General features: G+C 52.7%; 1 protein-coding gene across 2 annotated transcripts in view; it reads right to left on the reverse strand.

The window, feature by feature from the left end:
- Positions 1 to 1,755: 1,755 nt before the first annotated feature.
- Positions 1,756 to 18,110, reverse strand: part of MGMT (O-6-methylguanine-DNA methyltransferase) — a 296,048-nt gene continuing 279,693 nt past the window's right edge. For both annotated transcript variants that reach the window (XM_040624040.1, XM_040624039.1), the window contains 2 exons: positions 9,628 to 9,767; positions 1,756 to 2,057 (listed from right to left, as the gene is read on the reverse strand). In XM_040624040.1, coding sequence (XP_040479974.1) covers positions 1,848 to 2,057; positions 9,628 to 9,767 — 350 coding nt within the window. In that variant the 3' untranslated portion in view covers positions 1,756 to 1,847. The remainder of the gene's footprint in view (positions 2,058 to 9,627; positions 9,768 to 18,110) is intronic.

The raw sequence follows: 18,110 nt of genomic DNA on the forward strand, positions 1-18,110 counted from the left end.
GCACCAAGGGCATGGCCCAAACATGCGGTGCCAGGCCATGCGGAGCCGCAGGGTCACCTTGGACTGCTCTGATGGGTGGGCCCCTGGTTGCATGTGGCTGAGCCCCGCCAGGGGCTGGGCCCTTGCAGGCGCACAGCAGGTGGCTGTCCCGCCCAGGACCCGCCCTCAGAGCCCACCTGGGGACCTGGAGATTGCAGCAGGAGGCATGTGGCGCGTAGGGGACCCGCACTTTCCCAGCCCAGGAGGTGGCCTGTGTGCCCAGCATGCGGGTGGCACGGGACACGTGGAGTATCGCCAGGGTCTGCCAGCATCACTGATGGCACCTCGTGCTCCGTGGACTACCCCAGAGCCGCTGGGAGAGCTCCACCCTGCCCCCACTCTCAAATCCATCCTTAGACAGTCAGTGGTGGCTGGGGGTCTCCCAGCCACAGCCCTAGTGCACTGCTATGGTGCCCTCTATTGGAAAGCACTCAGACGAAATCCACACCCAGGCCGGCAAGGAGAACCTGCCTTTGAGAACCAGAGTTTTCTGTTCTGTTCAGCGCAGAACAGAACGGCAGAGGGTGGTCATGTTTCTTGGTGACCGTCAGTTCCTGGAGAAAAGCATTTTCCTTATAGAATTTACAACACGACCACCTCCTCAGCCCCCAAATGCAAAGTGTGTCCCAGACCCCCACTCGTCTTCCCAACACGTCAGAAACCCAGGAATGAACCCCTCTGCTCTCCCACGGAGACACCAAGAGTGTGCCCATCACGGGCTGTATATCTGGCCCAGCGTTCAGTGACACGTACAAGCCACCTGAGCTTCGCGGCTGTTTACGTCGTCACAGGAACCCGACAAAAATACAGCTTTCTACTGCACAGCGGGGTGCGGTGTGTTCTCTCCATAGACCATAGGCTCTATTTTATTTACCCACATGCATACCTACAAGTTCCCCTTATGCTTTTCAGATAGTTAATTATAAAGCTAAAATGACAAAGGGTAATGAAGTGTCAGACCGAGGTCCTTGGTGGATGCTGGAAATACTCCGGACTGCCCCTGGGGACAGGAGCTGACCCACCTTCTTGTGTGACCTCTGACTTCGAGGCTGGTCTTGGGGTGCTGGCGAGGAGAGGTCAGCAAGCTTTGTCACCTTCTGTTCGGGGCACACGAAGGTCAACAGTGTCAGAAGGGCTGGGGCCCGAGGCAAGACCCCCATAAAGGAGCCATTGCGAACAAACCCACCTCAAAGAGCTATTTGTTTTCCCAACTCGCTCGGCCAGGCGGTTCTTTTCTATTCGGCTGATAGAACCCAAAATGGATGCATCCTGCCCTAGCTTTTCTGGCGGTAAGAAAAGCAAAGCTAGCAAACCTCCGTAAACATGACCTCCAGGCCGCCCCTTGCTTTCAGGGAAGCTTTTTAGAGTGGAAAACGCCAGCCTGGCAGCCTCAACAGCTGAGAGGACGGGGGAGCCGGGGTGTGGGCCGGGGAGGCCAGCTTCTCAGGGACACAAATGCGGCTTCAGCCCGCGACAGAACTCTCAGGGGCCGGGGCGCTGGCAGGAGCAGCCACTGGGCCCCGTGGGTGCTAGATGCTTCTGCCCTCCAGGACAGTTACCCTGGTGTCCGCCAGGCCCCCCGCTTTCTCACCGCTGCTCTAACAGACCTCAGAGACGGAACAGCAGCGTGAGGATACGCACTGTACGAACAAGGGCCGGTCTTCCGAACTCGCTCTGCTGTGAAATGTAAAAATGAGAGAGAACACACACTCCACATCCCTCAGGACACGTCCAGCTCCTTTAATACAGTGGCACCGCCACACACCCCACTTCCCACGTGTCGCTCAAAGACTGAGTCTGGCAAGTACTCAATTCCGGCCAGCACGCTGGGGGTCGGGGGTGTCAGCCTGCGCCCCGTGCCAGGTTCCAGCTGGATGGGACACCCCTGCATAGGTTGGCTTCCCGGACAGGCGGCCTTCGTGGGCCAGCAGCCACTCCTTCGTGGCCAGTCCTCCTGAGTAGTTGCCCATGGCTCCGCTGCTGCAGACCACTCGATGGCACGGGACGAGGATGGGTACCTGCAGAACAGGAAGCCAGCCACCATCAGTCTGGGTTCTGGGCCAACGCGGTCTCTTGGGGTCAAGGGCAAGGCCCCTGACCACAAGTGACCTAGCAGGGGCTCAGCCACATGCAGGCCCCCAGCTGGCTGGCTGAGCGCTGCACACCCCTTGGTCTCTGAGGGTCTCGGTATGGGCCAAGGAGTGACACTGTGCCCCAAGGCAAATGTATGGCATATACCAGAGAATCCCCTTATACCAGGATCTGGGAGGAGAAAATTGCCTTTGGTAAGAAATTGATAATGTTTGCTTACCAAATTCAAAACTATATTTCCAAGTTATGGGATGGTATGCAAAATTCCCAAACACCTCTAGAAGTGACAGGAACCTTCAGGGAAGACCGTACTCATACAAGGCGTTGGCAAACCGGCTGCTACAGGCCCCCCTTTAGTTTGTAAATAAAGTTTTATTAGAGTATAGCCATACCATCTGTGGCTGCTTTTGAAAGCCTAAACTATTTACCATCAGGCCCTTTATAGGAAAGGTTTGCTGACCCTGCTTCATGCGACGCAGTGCCCCGGGAGTGTCCGTCTCCCCTCATCAGTCCCGGGATACTTTGGGAAGCTGGAGAAGCTCCAGTCCTCATCTGTTCTCACCTGAGCGGCCACTGCTGCCACCACCCCACCCCTGGATACCACTCACCCCCACAATCCCTCAGGACTCCAGACCCAGGGCCACACCCGCCCTCACCCCTCCGCCTGCCTCAAATAGCCTCTCACCTCCGGAGACAAACTGAGTGGTTAGGTGCTTGCCTTAGTCAACAGAATGGCTTCACTAAAAGCAAAGTCACCTTATGATGAAAACAAACCCAAACACAATCCTACAAGGAAAAGCCAACTGATGGTTAAAGGGATCCACTGCTGGGACCAGGGGCAGCCGTGTGTCACTGAGACGCACCAGGAAAAAAGTTAGGTGGGGCTCTGTGCACCTTGAGCCTTCACCAAACCCCGCCACTCCGACTTACTGGCAGCTCAGCACGCTGTGACCCTGGTCCCAGGGGAAGCGCAGGCCGGCCCACGGACCCAAAGGAAGAGGGCCCAAACTGCAGGCAGGTCTCCCTAGTAGACACCGACTGCCCCAAGGACAGGACCCTCCCCCAGTGTCCCACAAGTTATTCTGCCCTTGCCTGGAGCCACCACAGCTCAGACCCGTGGGAGTCTCATACTCCACATCTAGTACTGGATGCCGGGCTCTCACGTGCTGCTCAAGGGGGGTCAGTCACGCGGGTGGGTCATTATTCCCACAGCCACACAGGCCAACAATCCCACCTCCTGGCACACTCCTGGCAGCCAATCCTGCCACAGGAGGAGACCTCTGCTCTCTCTAGGGTGGGAGGCCCCTTTTCAGCAGCTGTGCACAGGGGAATGCCTCGGTCCTCCTCCCATGGCCTGTGCCATACAGACGGCAGCTCCAAGGACACCCACTGGCAGAGCTGCTCAGTGTCTGTTCTCAGGATGGAGCCCACGGTGGAGCGTGGGCACAGTGGGCCTTGCCTTTGCTTTTGATTTCCACGTGGTGGGACGCCCACTGGTAGGAGGGACATGCCTGGCCTTCCCCACCTCCATCCTTTACCCCCTGCCCGAGGGGAGGAAGACTCACTGACCAGCCATCCCGGGAGGAAGGGATGAGAACGTCCAGCTCAGCACCCTGTGAGGTCCTGCAGGGGGGACCTGTCTGCCCCACAGCACAGATGCAGTCAGCAGGACCGACCCCTGCCGAGGCTGGTACCAGCACAGGGGGGTCTGATTCCAGGCGAAGTCCTGGGAAGCCCCCCATGGCCATACCACCTCTCTAGGGTAGCTTTGAATCCTAATAAAGCTAATGCCCTGATGTCCTTTATCCATTTCTTAGCTGGCCCAGAACACAGGAGGAAAGGAAAGGGATGGACAGCACGGAGTGGACAGGACTGTGTCTCGGGCTGTGGAGCTCCCTCCATGGGCAGCATACAGCACAGCAGGACGGCCCCACGCCTGGGCCACCAAATGCCAGGGTGCACGCGGCGTTCCCACTGCAGGGGCTCCGGGAGATGAATGGTCATTTTGCTTAAAGATCCCAACAAGCAGTTACTCAGAACCTGAGGGCTTCCCAGGAGGGAACGTGTGGTGGACTCTCAGCAGAGTTCAAGCCTCTGAGGAGAGGGCCTGCCCAGGAGCCCCAGCTAAATCAGCCCTCACTCCTCAGGGGCCCCGTGTTGCCTGGGGCGAGGGGCACAGGTGGTCAGTCACTGAAGGCTCAGGACGTGCTGGTGGCGGTTCTCATCATCGTGCGGCGTGCAGCGGCTTCGCCACCAAGACCGCAGCGGTCAGTGAGCACAACTACAGGAACTGCCTCAGCGCCACAGACAGAGCGGGGCAGGACGAAGGGCACAGCTCCTCAGAACCCCCGGAAGGGACACAGGAGGTCCCGGGGGCCACTCAGCGCCCAGCACCCGTCCTGTCCCTGTCCCGCTGCACTCACCTACGGCTGCCGGGCTCCAAATGTCCTCTAAGGAAAACGGCCCCTGCTGCAGCGTCCCAGAAGGGGAGGGCTCCTCAGTCTCCCTTGACTGCAGCTCAACAGAGAGAAGATCCACGTCCCCTACCCCCGAGCTCCAACTCTAAAGACCCGAGCTGGACAAAGCGACCAGCCACCAGTCGGGTGAGTTTCTAGAAGAGTGGCTGAGCACACATGCCCGGGGGCTCTTCTCATGGTATCTGGCCGCCCTCTGGCCATCATCGTCTCAGCTCACCACACAAACCCACCCACCTACCTGGAGTGTCCCCTCAGTGGGCCCTGAGCTGCACCTGTCCCTGGGCAGATGGCATGGTCCCCAGTTCCATCCCAGATGCAGCACTCAATAAGGCCACCGGGGAGAGCGTGCTCTGTGCCCGCTGTGGCCCATCACGCATCCCTGACAAGCTCCAGGCCAGGCATGGTCAGCCTCAGGTCACATTACATCGCTTGCCCAAGTTCTCGCGGCAGTTTAGAGGCAAAGACGGGATTCCAGCTCAACGGAGGCAGAAGCCGGCGCCCATACGTCTCGCTGTTCCACCAGCAGCCCGAGGGGGATCGCTGGGCACAGCCTGGAGTGCTGGCCAGCCCTGCAGGTCATCAGGCTTCGGTGGTGAGAACCTGACTGTTCCCACATCACACACATCCCGATTCTGACTGGAAGTTTGGGTTGCCATGGGAACGCATGCCGTCTCAGGGCAGCGTCAGGAAGAGCAGTGGCGTGGGGGTGGGGAGTCTGGTTTCCTCTCAGTGTCGCTTCACAGACTGAGAGCAACACCACTGCCCCATCCCACAAGCAGCTTGCACTCCCCATCACCTTGGAAGGAGAAACAGACAATTTCAGAATGGAATATCGACTCTGACTGACGGTTTTGATCCGATACAATAGTTACATTAATAATTTCTCTGAGGACATGATCAGATAATACACACGACTTAAGCTTTGACTGATAAAGAGAGAAAGATTGAATTCAAGTTAGTCTCGCAAACATTTAGGCACCAATTCCATTTTCCTACCTAACAGCAGACGTCACGAGCGAGCTTTGGTTTCCCTGCCCCGCTCCCGGAGCTGTGGAATTGTAAGAGGCCGACTAGGAACTCCCCGGCCCTGCGTGTCCTGCGAAGGACGGCGATGCTGACCGCCCCGGCCAGGCTGCACCCTGTGCGCACAGCGATGGGGAGCAGGGGACTCACCAAAGACGCACTGTTTTCTCTACGAGAAACAGGGACCACTGCTCTGTTTGTGTTAATTTTGGTGGCAGATTCAGACTACTAAAATAACGAACGAAAGCTGCCAAAATTTATTTGGGCCCTAAGGACATCTCAAAGGATCTGTACCCTCCTACACCCTCTCCTTTAAAGCCCTGTGCTGCATAAAATGTAATTTTTATCAATAACCAAGCAGCTCATAATATCACAGCTGCATTGAAATCTTCATGCTGTGCAATCTAATTCACCCAATGCGTGAATCCATCACTTACACGGACCCTTTCTCAAATGCTATAAAACTTCCAAACCCATAGATTTGTCTCCAACAAAAATAACATGAAGGGGCCTTTCAATCAATAATGGAATCCCTCTGATTCTGGTGCCGGCTGAATATTTTCTCCAACTTCGCCTTTGTTCTCGTGGTAGTAGCCCACAAGGGAAAGTGCTTGTTTTCACTCGCGGCCTCATCAATACCTAAATCCTGGTGAGCAAGTGACACGGAGAAGCTGTAATCAATAGCTCCCTGTGCGTTTTTTCTTCTGGTCAAATGGTTCAGCCCCACTGACAGCCCTGACACTTAGAACATGATGCTAAATCTTTATCAACAGCCATCCGGGTGACTGGCAGAACGAGACTCGGGGGGTCATTAGCGCTCACGGCAATCTGTGAGTAAACTCACTCCTCAGGAATGCGTTTGTTTAGAAGAAAGTGGGGAAACTCTCTGTGCCACGTATCGATCGCCTTTGAACTGCATTTAGCAAATTCTGAGGAGGGGAAGGGTGCTTCTGCGGGGGGCGCCCACGAGGCGTCTGCCACCCGATCTAACAGGAAACCGACCCTCCTCCGTGGTGGGTGGGAGCGCGCACCTTCCGGAAGCCTGCTGAACCGGCTCACCCGGGCCAGCAAGTCCTCTGTGGAAAACTTGGAAGAATCACGGGCTGAGGACGGGAGAAGACCCCCCGCAACCCCCAGGGGCAGCCGTGCCTTCCGCGGGCGGGGAGAGGACCCCACGCCCGCAGCCAAGGCCGTGAGGCGAGCCCGCCCAGGAATTAACGCGCGGCGAGCCTCGTGCGCCTGGAGACATGCCAAGCCCGTTCGTCGCCCTCCTTCCGGAAACGCACAACCGCTCTCTTCGGCCCGAGCAGAGAGGCGACCGGCGAGCGCGCCTCCACATGCTCTGCCGTGCTGGAGCTGGGCGGGAGGGGGGCTGCCGGCGCCAAGGAAACGGGGCGCCCACGTGGGTCGTCCACGTGGGTCGTGGCCCCTTTCCCCCGCAGGTTCCTGGGTTGCCTCTTGGGTGCTCCGTGGTCCATTCCAAGGAGGTGTTAAACCAACCTGAGGGGAGCCCTTCGAGGCCTGCGGGGCTCCCTGGGAGGCCGAGGGAAGTTCTCCTTGCAGGAGCACCTCCGGCAGGTCTAGCGCCGCGATGGGAGGCGCCGCTCCGGTCCTGCAGCCGCCAGCGTCTCGGCCACCACCTCGGGCCGAGCACGAGTTGACACATGGACGGCCCCGAGGGCTCGCCCCCAGCCTGGCTGCTGTTGGCACAGGACGGCACCAAGAAGAGGGGCCAGGAGCCTGCTCGGTCCTCCCGCCTGGGGTCCTCATGGCCCATCTCCAGTTGGGCACGAGACAGGGAAGTCAATACGTGGACTTTATGGACATTAGAGTTTTAAGCCTTGTGAGATCCGATTTTATAAATTTCCGTGACTGGGGCCATATTTGAACAGAGACATTCATAGAGATTAATAGCAGGAGGAGAGAGTCATGCTGCTTGTCGAACAATAAATGTTTCTGAATATTGCCACAAGCGTGATCGCTGAACAGTGCCGGCGTCTCCACCGCAGAGAGTGAGAAACTGCTGTCAGCACACAAGGCAGGTGAGGGGCCGCCACTGTCTGCACGCCTGCTGGTAGCGCGTTTGCAGAACACCAGACGGGAGGTGTGCACCTGGCGGGGGGATCGGCACCCCCGCCTGCAGCACACGGTGGGAACCTAATCTCACCTCCGTGAGTGAGAAGAGTGACCCAGTCTCCACAAAGGGCACGAGGAGTAGACACCTGGCCTGAAGTAGGGACGAAGATCTGGGACAGAGGGAGGATTCGCACAGGACACAGCGACTGTGGGATGCGGAAGGCCAGGCAGAAACCTGTTAGCTTCCAGAGCGCTTCTCACAAGGCATGACAGGGAGCCGTGTCTTGCACAGTCCCAGCCGTCGTTCTAGCCTGGGCAAAGTCCAGCTGCTCAACACCTGGGAGAGGACGTGGCCCTCCCAAGGAATGAAGCGGTTCAAACTTCATCAGGAAACGTAAAAAAAATCACACTGGAATCTGATTCAGAGTCACGCCGCATGCAGGGTAAACCCGGGCACTTGGTGCGTGGCAGTGACGACCCGGAGGACATGGCGGGCCACCCTGCACTGAAAACACAACCACTGAGAAACAGAACACTGGCCGAGCTCGCGAGCCACTGTCGCTGGGGTCGCGGGGCGCCGAGAGGCGCAGGATGGGCATGACCGGTCGTCCACATCACACACTGCTCCGGACCGTTGGGGATATCTCAATACAGCAGAGAACTCTCCAGATTAGATACACAAGACAGTGCGATCCCCTACGAACCTGCCGGGGCCACTTCTTAGACAAAAACAAGGCAGTCTGTAAACGCCGTCTCTCAGAGACGCCGGGGCTCGGCCCTTAGGCAGCTGGGAGCGAGCGGCAAGGGCAGCAGGCCGGGCTGTGCGAACGCTGCCTCCCCCCGGTGAAGAGGGATGAAAATGACTCTAAAAATATACAGCAAAGCTACAGCAATTTTCCAAAAAGTGAGGTCTATCTGATCTAGTAATTTCCTATCCCAGGACATGACGGTCCTAGGTCCTCCTCCTGATAGGATGGCAGGCTTCTATGCCGTCATAGACTCTCCCACGGCTCCAGGGGGCAAAGGTCACGGAGGTGTTAGCAGCCCGGCCAGGCACTGGATGGGGCTAACGAGAACAGGAATATTCCGGGTCTCACTCGGCTGTGCACGGTCCCCCAGTGGACCTGGCTGCTCTGTGGACAGGGGGCACTATGGCCTCTTCCCCCGCTCACGTGGACTTGCTTTCTGAGACAGGTTGGCCTGCGGTCCACGCGAGAGTGTGTCCTCTGTCCTGCTGGGGACGACAGGCGCGTGGCCACCCCACGGTGAGTCAGGCTTTGCCTGGAGTGAACCTCCCTTTCTGCAAAATCTGAACACAGAGGCACAGGAGGGACAAGGACACAAAAGGGCTTGGGGATGGAGCCACCCCTTGGGGAAGACACACCCAAACGCGGTGAATCACCCCCGTGCATGCCAGTGTCAGATTTCCAGCCTCCCTAGGGGTCAGGCACCCCGGTATGTGTCTCCTTCCAGAACGATGACCCACACGGGCAGCCTGTCTGCTTTGTTTCTGGCTGTAGTCCTGGCCCGTGGAAGAGCGTCTGGCACCCGCAAGGCACCCCATACACCCAGTTACTGGATGAATGAATGCCCGGGTGCCACTTTCTCCAGGCTCCGTCCTCCTCGGTCGTGCCTCTGACAAGGGGTTCCTGTGGTTCCAACAGCCATAGAGGGGGTGCTTTTTGTGAGAGCTTTCTGATCACCCTCATCAAAGATGGGGGCAGGGGCGCAGACCTACCAGTGCTGCCCATGCCTGTTTGGGGAGGGGGGACATCACAAGTGCTTCCTCTCCTCCCCATCCAGCGCTGCTCCGGCTGCCTGGAGGACACCCTTACCTCACGCGGCCCGCGGCCCCCAAGTGCAGCGCCAAGGCCCACCCACCCACCGTGGCCAAGCTGACATCTTGCTGACCGCCACTTACAGGATTGCTCCTCATCGCTCCGCCCACTGCCCGTGCTGCTTTGGGGTTGCCTGCCAGGGCTGCTAGTTGCTGGTAAGAAACCGTGTCTCCAAATTTCACAGCCTCCAGCAGCTTCCACAACACCTGTGCGGTGAATGAATCTGAAAGGCAGAACACAGAGTGACATGAGGTGGACCAACGGCCCCCACAACTCCGACGTAAAGGGCTGCCAGTCCCGCACAGGAAACTCAGCCACATAAATAGAGGTGCTACTCTCAGTTAAAGCATGGCCTTCACACACGGTCCCTTCAGCTGGTCCCTGGCACCACGCGGGCTGGCCCCTTCGCAGGTATCCCACAACCGTGCACCCCAGACCTGCAGCTTCCTCTCATCTTCCCCTGGTTCCACCCAGGGCTGCGTGAGGCTCTCTCTTCCAGGACCTGCGTCTGTCAATGCGTAAGCAGCTCAGTTAATAAGCACAGAAGGCCCTGTCTGCCTACTGACTTCAGAACCTCTTACACCGCTGGTTGATTTCCAACTTCAGTTGGGACACAGAAGGAGAAAGGAGCCACGGGCTGGGCTGTGAGTTTATGCTAGCTGTCCACATCCTGCATCAAGCAGGCTCAGAGTGCCAGACACCACGGTCCATGGGGCTGGCGGTGACCTTGGCTCCAGGCATCTGTAATGAACAGGGCTGCAAAATAAAATAACCTTATTCCCATTTTAATTGACTAACCCCATCAAATTGCATTTGCTCTTCGTCCCGCCGCAGGAATGAACAGGTGAATGCATGAGAACGTTCTCTCCCTCTGCCGTCAGGTTTTAGAGTGGCTTCCCGGGGATGTGGAGGGGGCTGGTCTGAATCGATACCTATTGTCTTTCCAAAGGGAACACATGGCTCAGGAGCACTGGACACGGAGCCACGTCCCCCACGGCGGGGGCACCAAGCCCTCCGGGGGCGGGAGTTCCCGGGGGCAACAACAAAGGGAAGGCTTCCCCGGGCAGCAGCGGCGTTCCAGAGTGTGTCCATAATAGCACTGATTACACTCGGTGCCAAGCTGGCAAAGTGCGATTTGGTTCTTAAAGGAAACACACCCTTACATGCGTGTTAAATAATAAAAATCACTTCTTAACGGAAGGGAATGATAATCACTTCACTGGAAAAAAAAATCTGTTTAGTCTTTATTATAACATTAAGCAAATTAAACATCAGCATAATCCAGGTGATACTAGAACAGGGTCATCAAAGAAATTAACTTTGTTGTTCATTAATTTACATGGATTAGTAGAGGGCAAAAAGATAGCAAATGTGCTCTCGTTTTTTATGATATAATTTCAAACTGTACACCATTTGTGGCAGGAGGTGACTTTGGGGTTAATCAGACTGATTTGTCCTTTTAATTGCTTTCTATTCAAAGAAAATTCATTAGATAATGTTCTCTTCAAAATTCATGAATCAATTTAACTGAAGAAACCACATTAACAGCTTTGGGTTCATTAGCACATGCAGTTGTGTTACCGGCTGATTGCTCGGAGGGTTTCCTTAGGCAAACACACTCTGTTTACTGTGATTTCTTCAGAGCGGGTTCTGAAATCAAACTGTTAATCATTATCATTGTTGCTGCTGTTGTTATGCCTCACTTAAAAACAAACAAACAGAAACACAAACAAAAAGAGGAAGAAAAAAGAAGGCAGGCTGCCTGGTGATGGGGAGGAGGTGGTGACTTGGGGAGGAAGCGATTTCGGGGCGCTGGTCTTGGAGAAGCAGCTGGGAGAGCGGCCGTGGTGGAGACTGCGCAGGAGGCAGAGGCCCGGTTCCTGCCTTTCTGGGAGAGCGCGGAGTCGGGGTTTGTTTCTGTGATGCCGCGGGATTTCCAGGAGAGCCTGGAACGTTACCAGACCTGGAGGGCTAGGGTGAGAGGTGTGTGTGCGAGCTCGCCTGGGGCAGAGACGCTCCTGGGAAGCCGGGGTGCCCCTCCCGCGCCAGCCCCGACAAGCACCAGGATCACAGGCCACAGCACCCAGCACCTCCCTTCCCAGACATAAAAGTGTCGTATATTAAAACAACCGTATGTCTGTACACGAGCACAGAGTTTATCAAACATTTGCAGCTTCACTGTCAATTTTTCATGGGAAATAATTTCTCACCTTGTCCATACCGTGCAACATATTAGGAAAAATAGCTTGAAGAATGCAATATTTAGCAATCAAGCACATCGTTTTATAAATGTATCTGAAAACTCAATTTCACCCTGTAGGGAGCAAATGCATTAATTAGTTTGAGCAGCTCGCAGCGACAGTGCCTTTAACCCTAACCTGCATAGAATCGGAGGGTGACACTGCTCTCCTTTCGAGGAGGGGCTGACGCTCTCAGTTGTTAAGTGTCATTCTAAAATGCAGTAAAACCTGCTCACAATAATTAACATACATGGATGTGGAAAATAGATCTTCTGGAGGTTGAAGTGTCCATTAAGTCCTTAGCGCTGGACCATCATTTCAGGTGGCCCAAAAGGCAGCCAGTAGAGGGTGATGGCTCTCTCCCATTCACGGCCCTCTCCAGGGAGCAGGCGTGACCCCAGAGCCATGCGGAGCGGCCTCTGTACGCCACATTCACCCTCTCCTCCCCATCCTCTCTCCTGCCTCCCCCAGCCTCGGAGGATGGCCACTGGGCTGTTATGCGGTGGGGCCAAGCTCAGCCCTGCTGGAGGCCGACTGGCTGCTTAGAGCTCCCTTACCTTAAGGACACAGCCGTTTTCATCTCCGTGCAGGTGGCCACTTACACATTCCCACCATGAACACCCAACCCAAGACTGCTTTCTACATCCTCTCTAGGTGGACTGTAGGTCATCAGCCTCCCACAGGGGCTGATGAGGTGATTTTCTTTTCTTTTTTTTTTTTTGGGGGGGGGTCCTCAAAACTTTTTTTTTTTATAATGATTTTTTATTATATTATGTTAGTCACCATACAGTACATCCCCGGTTTCCGATGTAAGGCTCGATGATTCATTAGTTGCGTATAACACCCAGTGCACCATGCAATACGTGCCCTCCTTACTACCCATCACCGGCCTATCCCATTCCCCCACCCCCCTCCCCTCTGAGGCCCTCAGTTTGTTTCTCATAGTCCATAGTCTCTCATGTTTCATTCCCCCTTCTGATTACCCTCCCTTTCTTTATCCCTTTCTTCCCCTACTGATCATTCTAGTTCTTATGTTCCATAGATGAGAGAAATCATATGATAGTTGTCTTTCTCTGCTTGACTTATTTCACTTAGCATTATCTCTTCCAGTGCCGCCCATGTTGTAGCAAATGTTGAGAACTCGTTCTTTCTGATAGCTGAGTAATATTCCATTGTATATATGGACCACAGCTTCTTAATCCAGTCATCTGTTGAAGGGCATCTTGGCTCCTTCCACGATTTAGCTATTGTGGACATTGCTGCTATGAACATTGGGGTGCATATGGCCCTTCTCTTCACTACGTCTGTATCTTTGGGGTAAATACCCAGTAGTGCAATGGCTGGATCATAGGGTAGCTCAATTTTTAACTTTTTAAGGGACCTCCACACTGTTTTCCAGAGTGGCTGTACCAACTTGCATTCCCACCAACAATGTAGGAGGGATCCCCTTTCTCCACATCCTCTCCAACAATTGTTGTTTCTTGCCTTGTCAATTTTTGCCATTCTAACTGGCGTAAGGTGGTATCTCAGTGTGGTTTTGATTTGAATTTCCTTGATGGCTAATGATTTTGAACATTTTTTCATGTGTCTGTTAGCCATTTGTATGTCTTCATTGGAAAAGTGTCTGTTCATATCTTCTGCCCATTTTTTGATTTGTTTATTTGTTTCTCGTGTATTGAGTTTGAGAAGTTCTTTGTAGATCTTGGATACCAGTCCTTTATCTGTAGTGTCATTTGCAAATATATTCTCCCATTCTGTGGGCTGCCTCTTAGTTTTTCTGACTGTTTCCTTGGCTGTGCAGAAACTTTTAATCTTGATGAAGTCCCATAAATTCATTTTATCTTTTGTTTCTCTTGCCTTTGTTTCATGTATCATGAAAAAGGTTGCTTTGGCCGATGTCGTAGAGGTTGCTGCCTATGTTCTCCTCTAGAATTTTGATGGATTCCTGTCTCACATCGAGGTCTTTCATCCATTTGGAGTTTATTTTTGTGTATGGTGTGAGAGAGTGGTCAAGTTTCATTCTTTTGCATGTAGCTGTCCAATTTTCCCAGCACCATTTATTGAAGAGACTGTCTTTTTCCCACCGGATGTTTTTTCCTGCTTTATCAAATATTAGTTGCCCAAAGAGCCGAGGGTCCATTTCTGGGCTCTCTATTCTGTTCCATTGGTCTATGTGTCTGTTTTTGTGCCAGTACCATGCTGTCTTTGTGATCACAGCTTTGTAGTACAGCTCGAAATCTGGCATTGTGATGCCCCCAGCTTTGTTTTTCCTTTTCAACAGTTCCTTGGAGATTCGGGGCCTTTTCTGTTTCCATACAAATTTAAGGACTATTTGTTCCAGTTCTTTGAAAAATGTCCTCGGTATTTTGATCGGGATAGCATTGAAAGTGTAGATTGCTCTGGGTAGCATGGACATTTTAACTATGTTAATTCTTCCAATCCATGAGCATGGAATATCTTTCCATCTTTTTATGTCTTCCTCAATGTCTTTCAAGAGTGATTTATAGTTTCTAGAATATAGGTCCTTTACGTCTCTGGTTAAGTTAATTCCAAGGTAACGTATGGTTTTTGGTGCTATTGTAAATGGGATGGATTCCCTAATTTCTCTTTCTTCGGTCTCGTTATTCGTGTATAGAAATGCAACTGATTTCTGAGCATTGATTTTGTATCCCGCCACGTTACTGAATTGCTCTATAACTTCTAATAGTTTGGGAGTGGCTTCTTTTGGGTTTTCCATATAGAGTATCATGTCATCTGCAAAGAGAGACATTTTGACTTCTTCTTTGCCAATTTGAATACCTTTGATCCCTTTTTGTCGTCTGATTGCTGTTGCAAGGACTTCTAGTACTATGTTGAATAATAGTGGCGAGAGTGGGCATCCTTGTCGAGTTCCTGATCTTAAGGGAAAGGCTTCCAGCTTTTCCCCATTGAGAATAATATTTGCAGTAGGCTTTTCATAGATGGCTTTTATGAGATTGAGAAATGTACCTTCTATTCCTACACTCTGAAGGGTTTTAATCAGGAAAGGATGCTGTATTTTGTCAAATGCTTTTTCGGCATCGATTGAGAGGATCATATGGTTCCTGAGTCTTTTCTTGTTGATATGATGTATCACGCTGATTGATTTGCGAATATTGAACCACGCTTGCATCCCAGGTATGAATCCCACTTGATCGTGATGGATAATCCTTTTAATGTACTGTTGGATTCTATTAGCAAGTATCTTGTTGAGGATTTTGGCGTCCATATTCATTAGGGAAATCGGTCTGTAATTCTCCTTTTTGAGGGGGTCTTTGCCTGGTTTGGGGATCAAGGTAATATTGGCCTCATAGAATGAGTTTGGTAGCTTTCCTTCTGTTTCTATTTTTTGAAATAGCTTTAGGAGAATAGGTATTATTTCTTCTTTGAATGTTTGGTAGAATTCCCCAGGAAAACCGTCCGGGCCTGGAGTTTTGTTATTTGGAAGGTTGTTTATCACTGACTCAATTTCTTCATAATTAATTGGCCTGTTTAAGGAATCAATTTCTTCCGGTTTCAATCTTGGTAGTTTATAGGTTTCCAGGAAGGATTCCATCTCTTCCAGATTGCTTAGTTTATTGGCATATAGCTGTTGATAAAAATTTCTAATAATCCTTCCAATTTCAATGGTGTTCGTCGTGACCTCTCCTTTTTCATTCATAATTTTAATAATCTGGGTCCTTTCTCTTTTCTTTTGGATAAGTCTTGCCAGTGGTCTGTCAATTTTATTGATTCTCTCAAAGAACCAGCTTCTAGTCCTGTTGATCTGCTCTACTGTACCTCTGGTTTCTGCTTGATTGATTTCAGCTCTAATTTTGGTCAACTGCTTCCTCGTGTGTGGATTAGGCCTGTCCCTCTGTTGCTGTTCCAGCTTCTTGAGGTGAGAATATAAAAACTGCATTTTAGATTTTTCTATTCTTTTGAGTGAGGCTTGGATGGCTATGTATTTCCCCCTTAGGACTGCCTTTGCAGTATCCCATAGGTTTTGGACTGTTGTATTTTCATTCTCATTGGTCTCCATAAATTGTTTAATTTGATTTTTGATTTCCTGGTTTATCGAGTCATTCCTGAGCAGGATGGTTCTTAGTCTCCAAGTGTTTGAGTTTCTTCCAAATTTTTCCTTGTGGTTGAGTTCCAATTTCAGAGCGTTGTGGTCTGAGAATATGCAGGGGATAATTTCAATCTTTTGGTATCGGCTGAGACCTGTTTTGTGTCCCAGAACATGGTCTATTCTTGAGAATGTTCCATGGGCATTAGAATAGAATGAGTATTCTTTGGTTCTGGGGTGTAGTGTTCTATAAATATCTATGAGGTCCAAGTCTGATGAGGTGATTTTCTAACACTGGCCATGGAAGATGTCATTCTACATCATGGACACCAGGGTTTTATGGGAGCTCTTCTCACACTAGTTGTGGGAGTCGAGATCAGGGAGCCTTCACTGGTGCACCCGGACTGACAGAGCCAAGTGTGGCTCTGATAAGGGAGCCCTCAGATACCAACTCCACATGCTGAATGGGAGGAACTGACCAGGGGCCGGTGTCTTCCTTCCCCTGGGCCTCTGCCTACTCCCCAGTGACAAACACCGTTCTGAGAGCTCCCTGGACAGACATGTCCCATACCCCACGAAACACTGCCAAGCTTGAGCACAGATGGTCAATGGCAGGGCTGGGCCTGGAGACCAATTCTCTTTAAAACCAAGTCGGAGACTCAGCCACCTCTTCTCCGGTGAGGGAGAGGACCACGCTTTCAAGTTCTTGAGGGCAGAATCACTCTTTCAAGGTGACCTTTGTTGCAGGGTGCAGTTTCCGACAGAGGGCCGTCTTTCAGCTGCCCAGGCCATGGGGCTCTCTACCACCAGGCTGCAGCTAGCTGGCACACTCAGGTGCACATGCACAGGTGTGCCTGGAGCCCACAAAAGGCTGGCTGCCCCCTGGGCCCTTCCAGCCGAGTGTCTCAGCAGCTATCCTGCACCGGGCAGGGCGCTGCCCGCAAGGGCCAGTGGAATTTTTTTGCCATGTCTCCGTGGACAAGACGGCAGAGCCCAAGCCCCTGCAGGATTCCCTGGCCATGGCATCCAATGGCATGGCATCCGATGGCCTGGTATCCATGGCGTGCACTGTGACTATCTGATAGGTTTTCAAGTCTCCAAGGGCTTTTCACTTCTAGGATGTGCCTTCTGTTGCCCCTGGCACAGAGGGAGTGCCCAGGCTGGCACCCTGGAGTCCCAGATAACCTGGGCGTGTGAAGCCAGTTCTCTGACCCAGGGGATCTAGGGCAGAGTTTTGATATGATGCATCCTGAAGCACAGACAGGGCTGACTTGACCTGATGCCACCTGACCATTCTCACAGTGCGTTCCGACGGTCCAGGAGTGAGCCTGGGAGGAAGCACAGGAAGACGAAAGGGAACAGGGAGCATGCTCCCCCTGGTTTCCTATGGGCTGCCTTTCCAGAATCTGGGCAGAATGCAGAGGGCTGTAGAAAATAAACAGGAGAACCTGAGGAAAACACTGAAATGATACACGAGTATACCATTTCACCTGTGTTCCCCAGAGCCCAGACTTACTGTGGCCTGGACCCCAAAGGAGCCGCCAGTGCACATGGAGCACCCAGGAGCTCTCATTCACCCTGAGGAGGGAAAAGGGTGTCCTGATGCTCGGAGTGGAGGAATCGCTCTCTTTCTGGTATGATCTCTGAACTCTTGCACCACAGCCTGCAAACAATCCTGAGGCTTACGTCCCTTTCTGCTGGGAGGAGCTGGGGCCCCACAGGTGGGCAAGCCCCTGCTGCTTTTCTCCTCTGTCTTCTAAGTGCTCAGCTCCATGTGGAGGAAGTGTGTGACAGAGTGGGGCAAGTAAGGTCAAATCACGAGTGGGGACCAAATGGGATCTCTGAGAACCGGAAAGTAGCAGGGAGGCTGTGGAGAGAGAGAAGTTTGGGAAAACACACTGGTAAGTTGTTTGTAAATCCCTGGCCTCAGCCCTGACCTGGGCACATGTGGATGTGACCCGGAATCAAAGACTTGGAGAACTGAGGAAAGGGTCCAGACTCGCCAGTGACGGACTCACAGGCTGGCACACTCGAAAAGGATGTGGACATGGAAACCACAACCTGCAGAGAAGCCTGGTCAGAACTCAGGAGCCAAATCCATCCAGGCTGAGTGCCTCCTGAGCAAAAGCAGCACTGCTATACACTGACTCCCACGAGACTCAGACTGTCGAAGTGATCAGGGTACAACCCAAAATGACTTCACCAACAGAGCAAAGAATCAGAAAAACCGCAACTCGTCTTGGGAAAGATAATCAACAGA

The sequence above is a fragment of the Ursus maritimus genome, unplaced genomic scaffold (genome assembly GCF_017311325.1).
Source record: "Ursus maritimus isolate PB19 unplaced genomic scaffold, ASM1731132v1 scaffold_7, whole genome shotgun sequence".
Taxonomy (NCBI): Eukaryota; Metazoa; Chordata; class Mammalia; order Carnivora; family Ursidae; genus Ursus; species Ursus maritimus.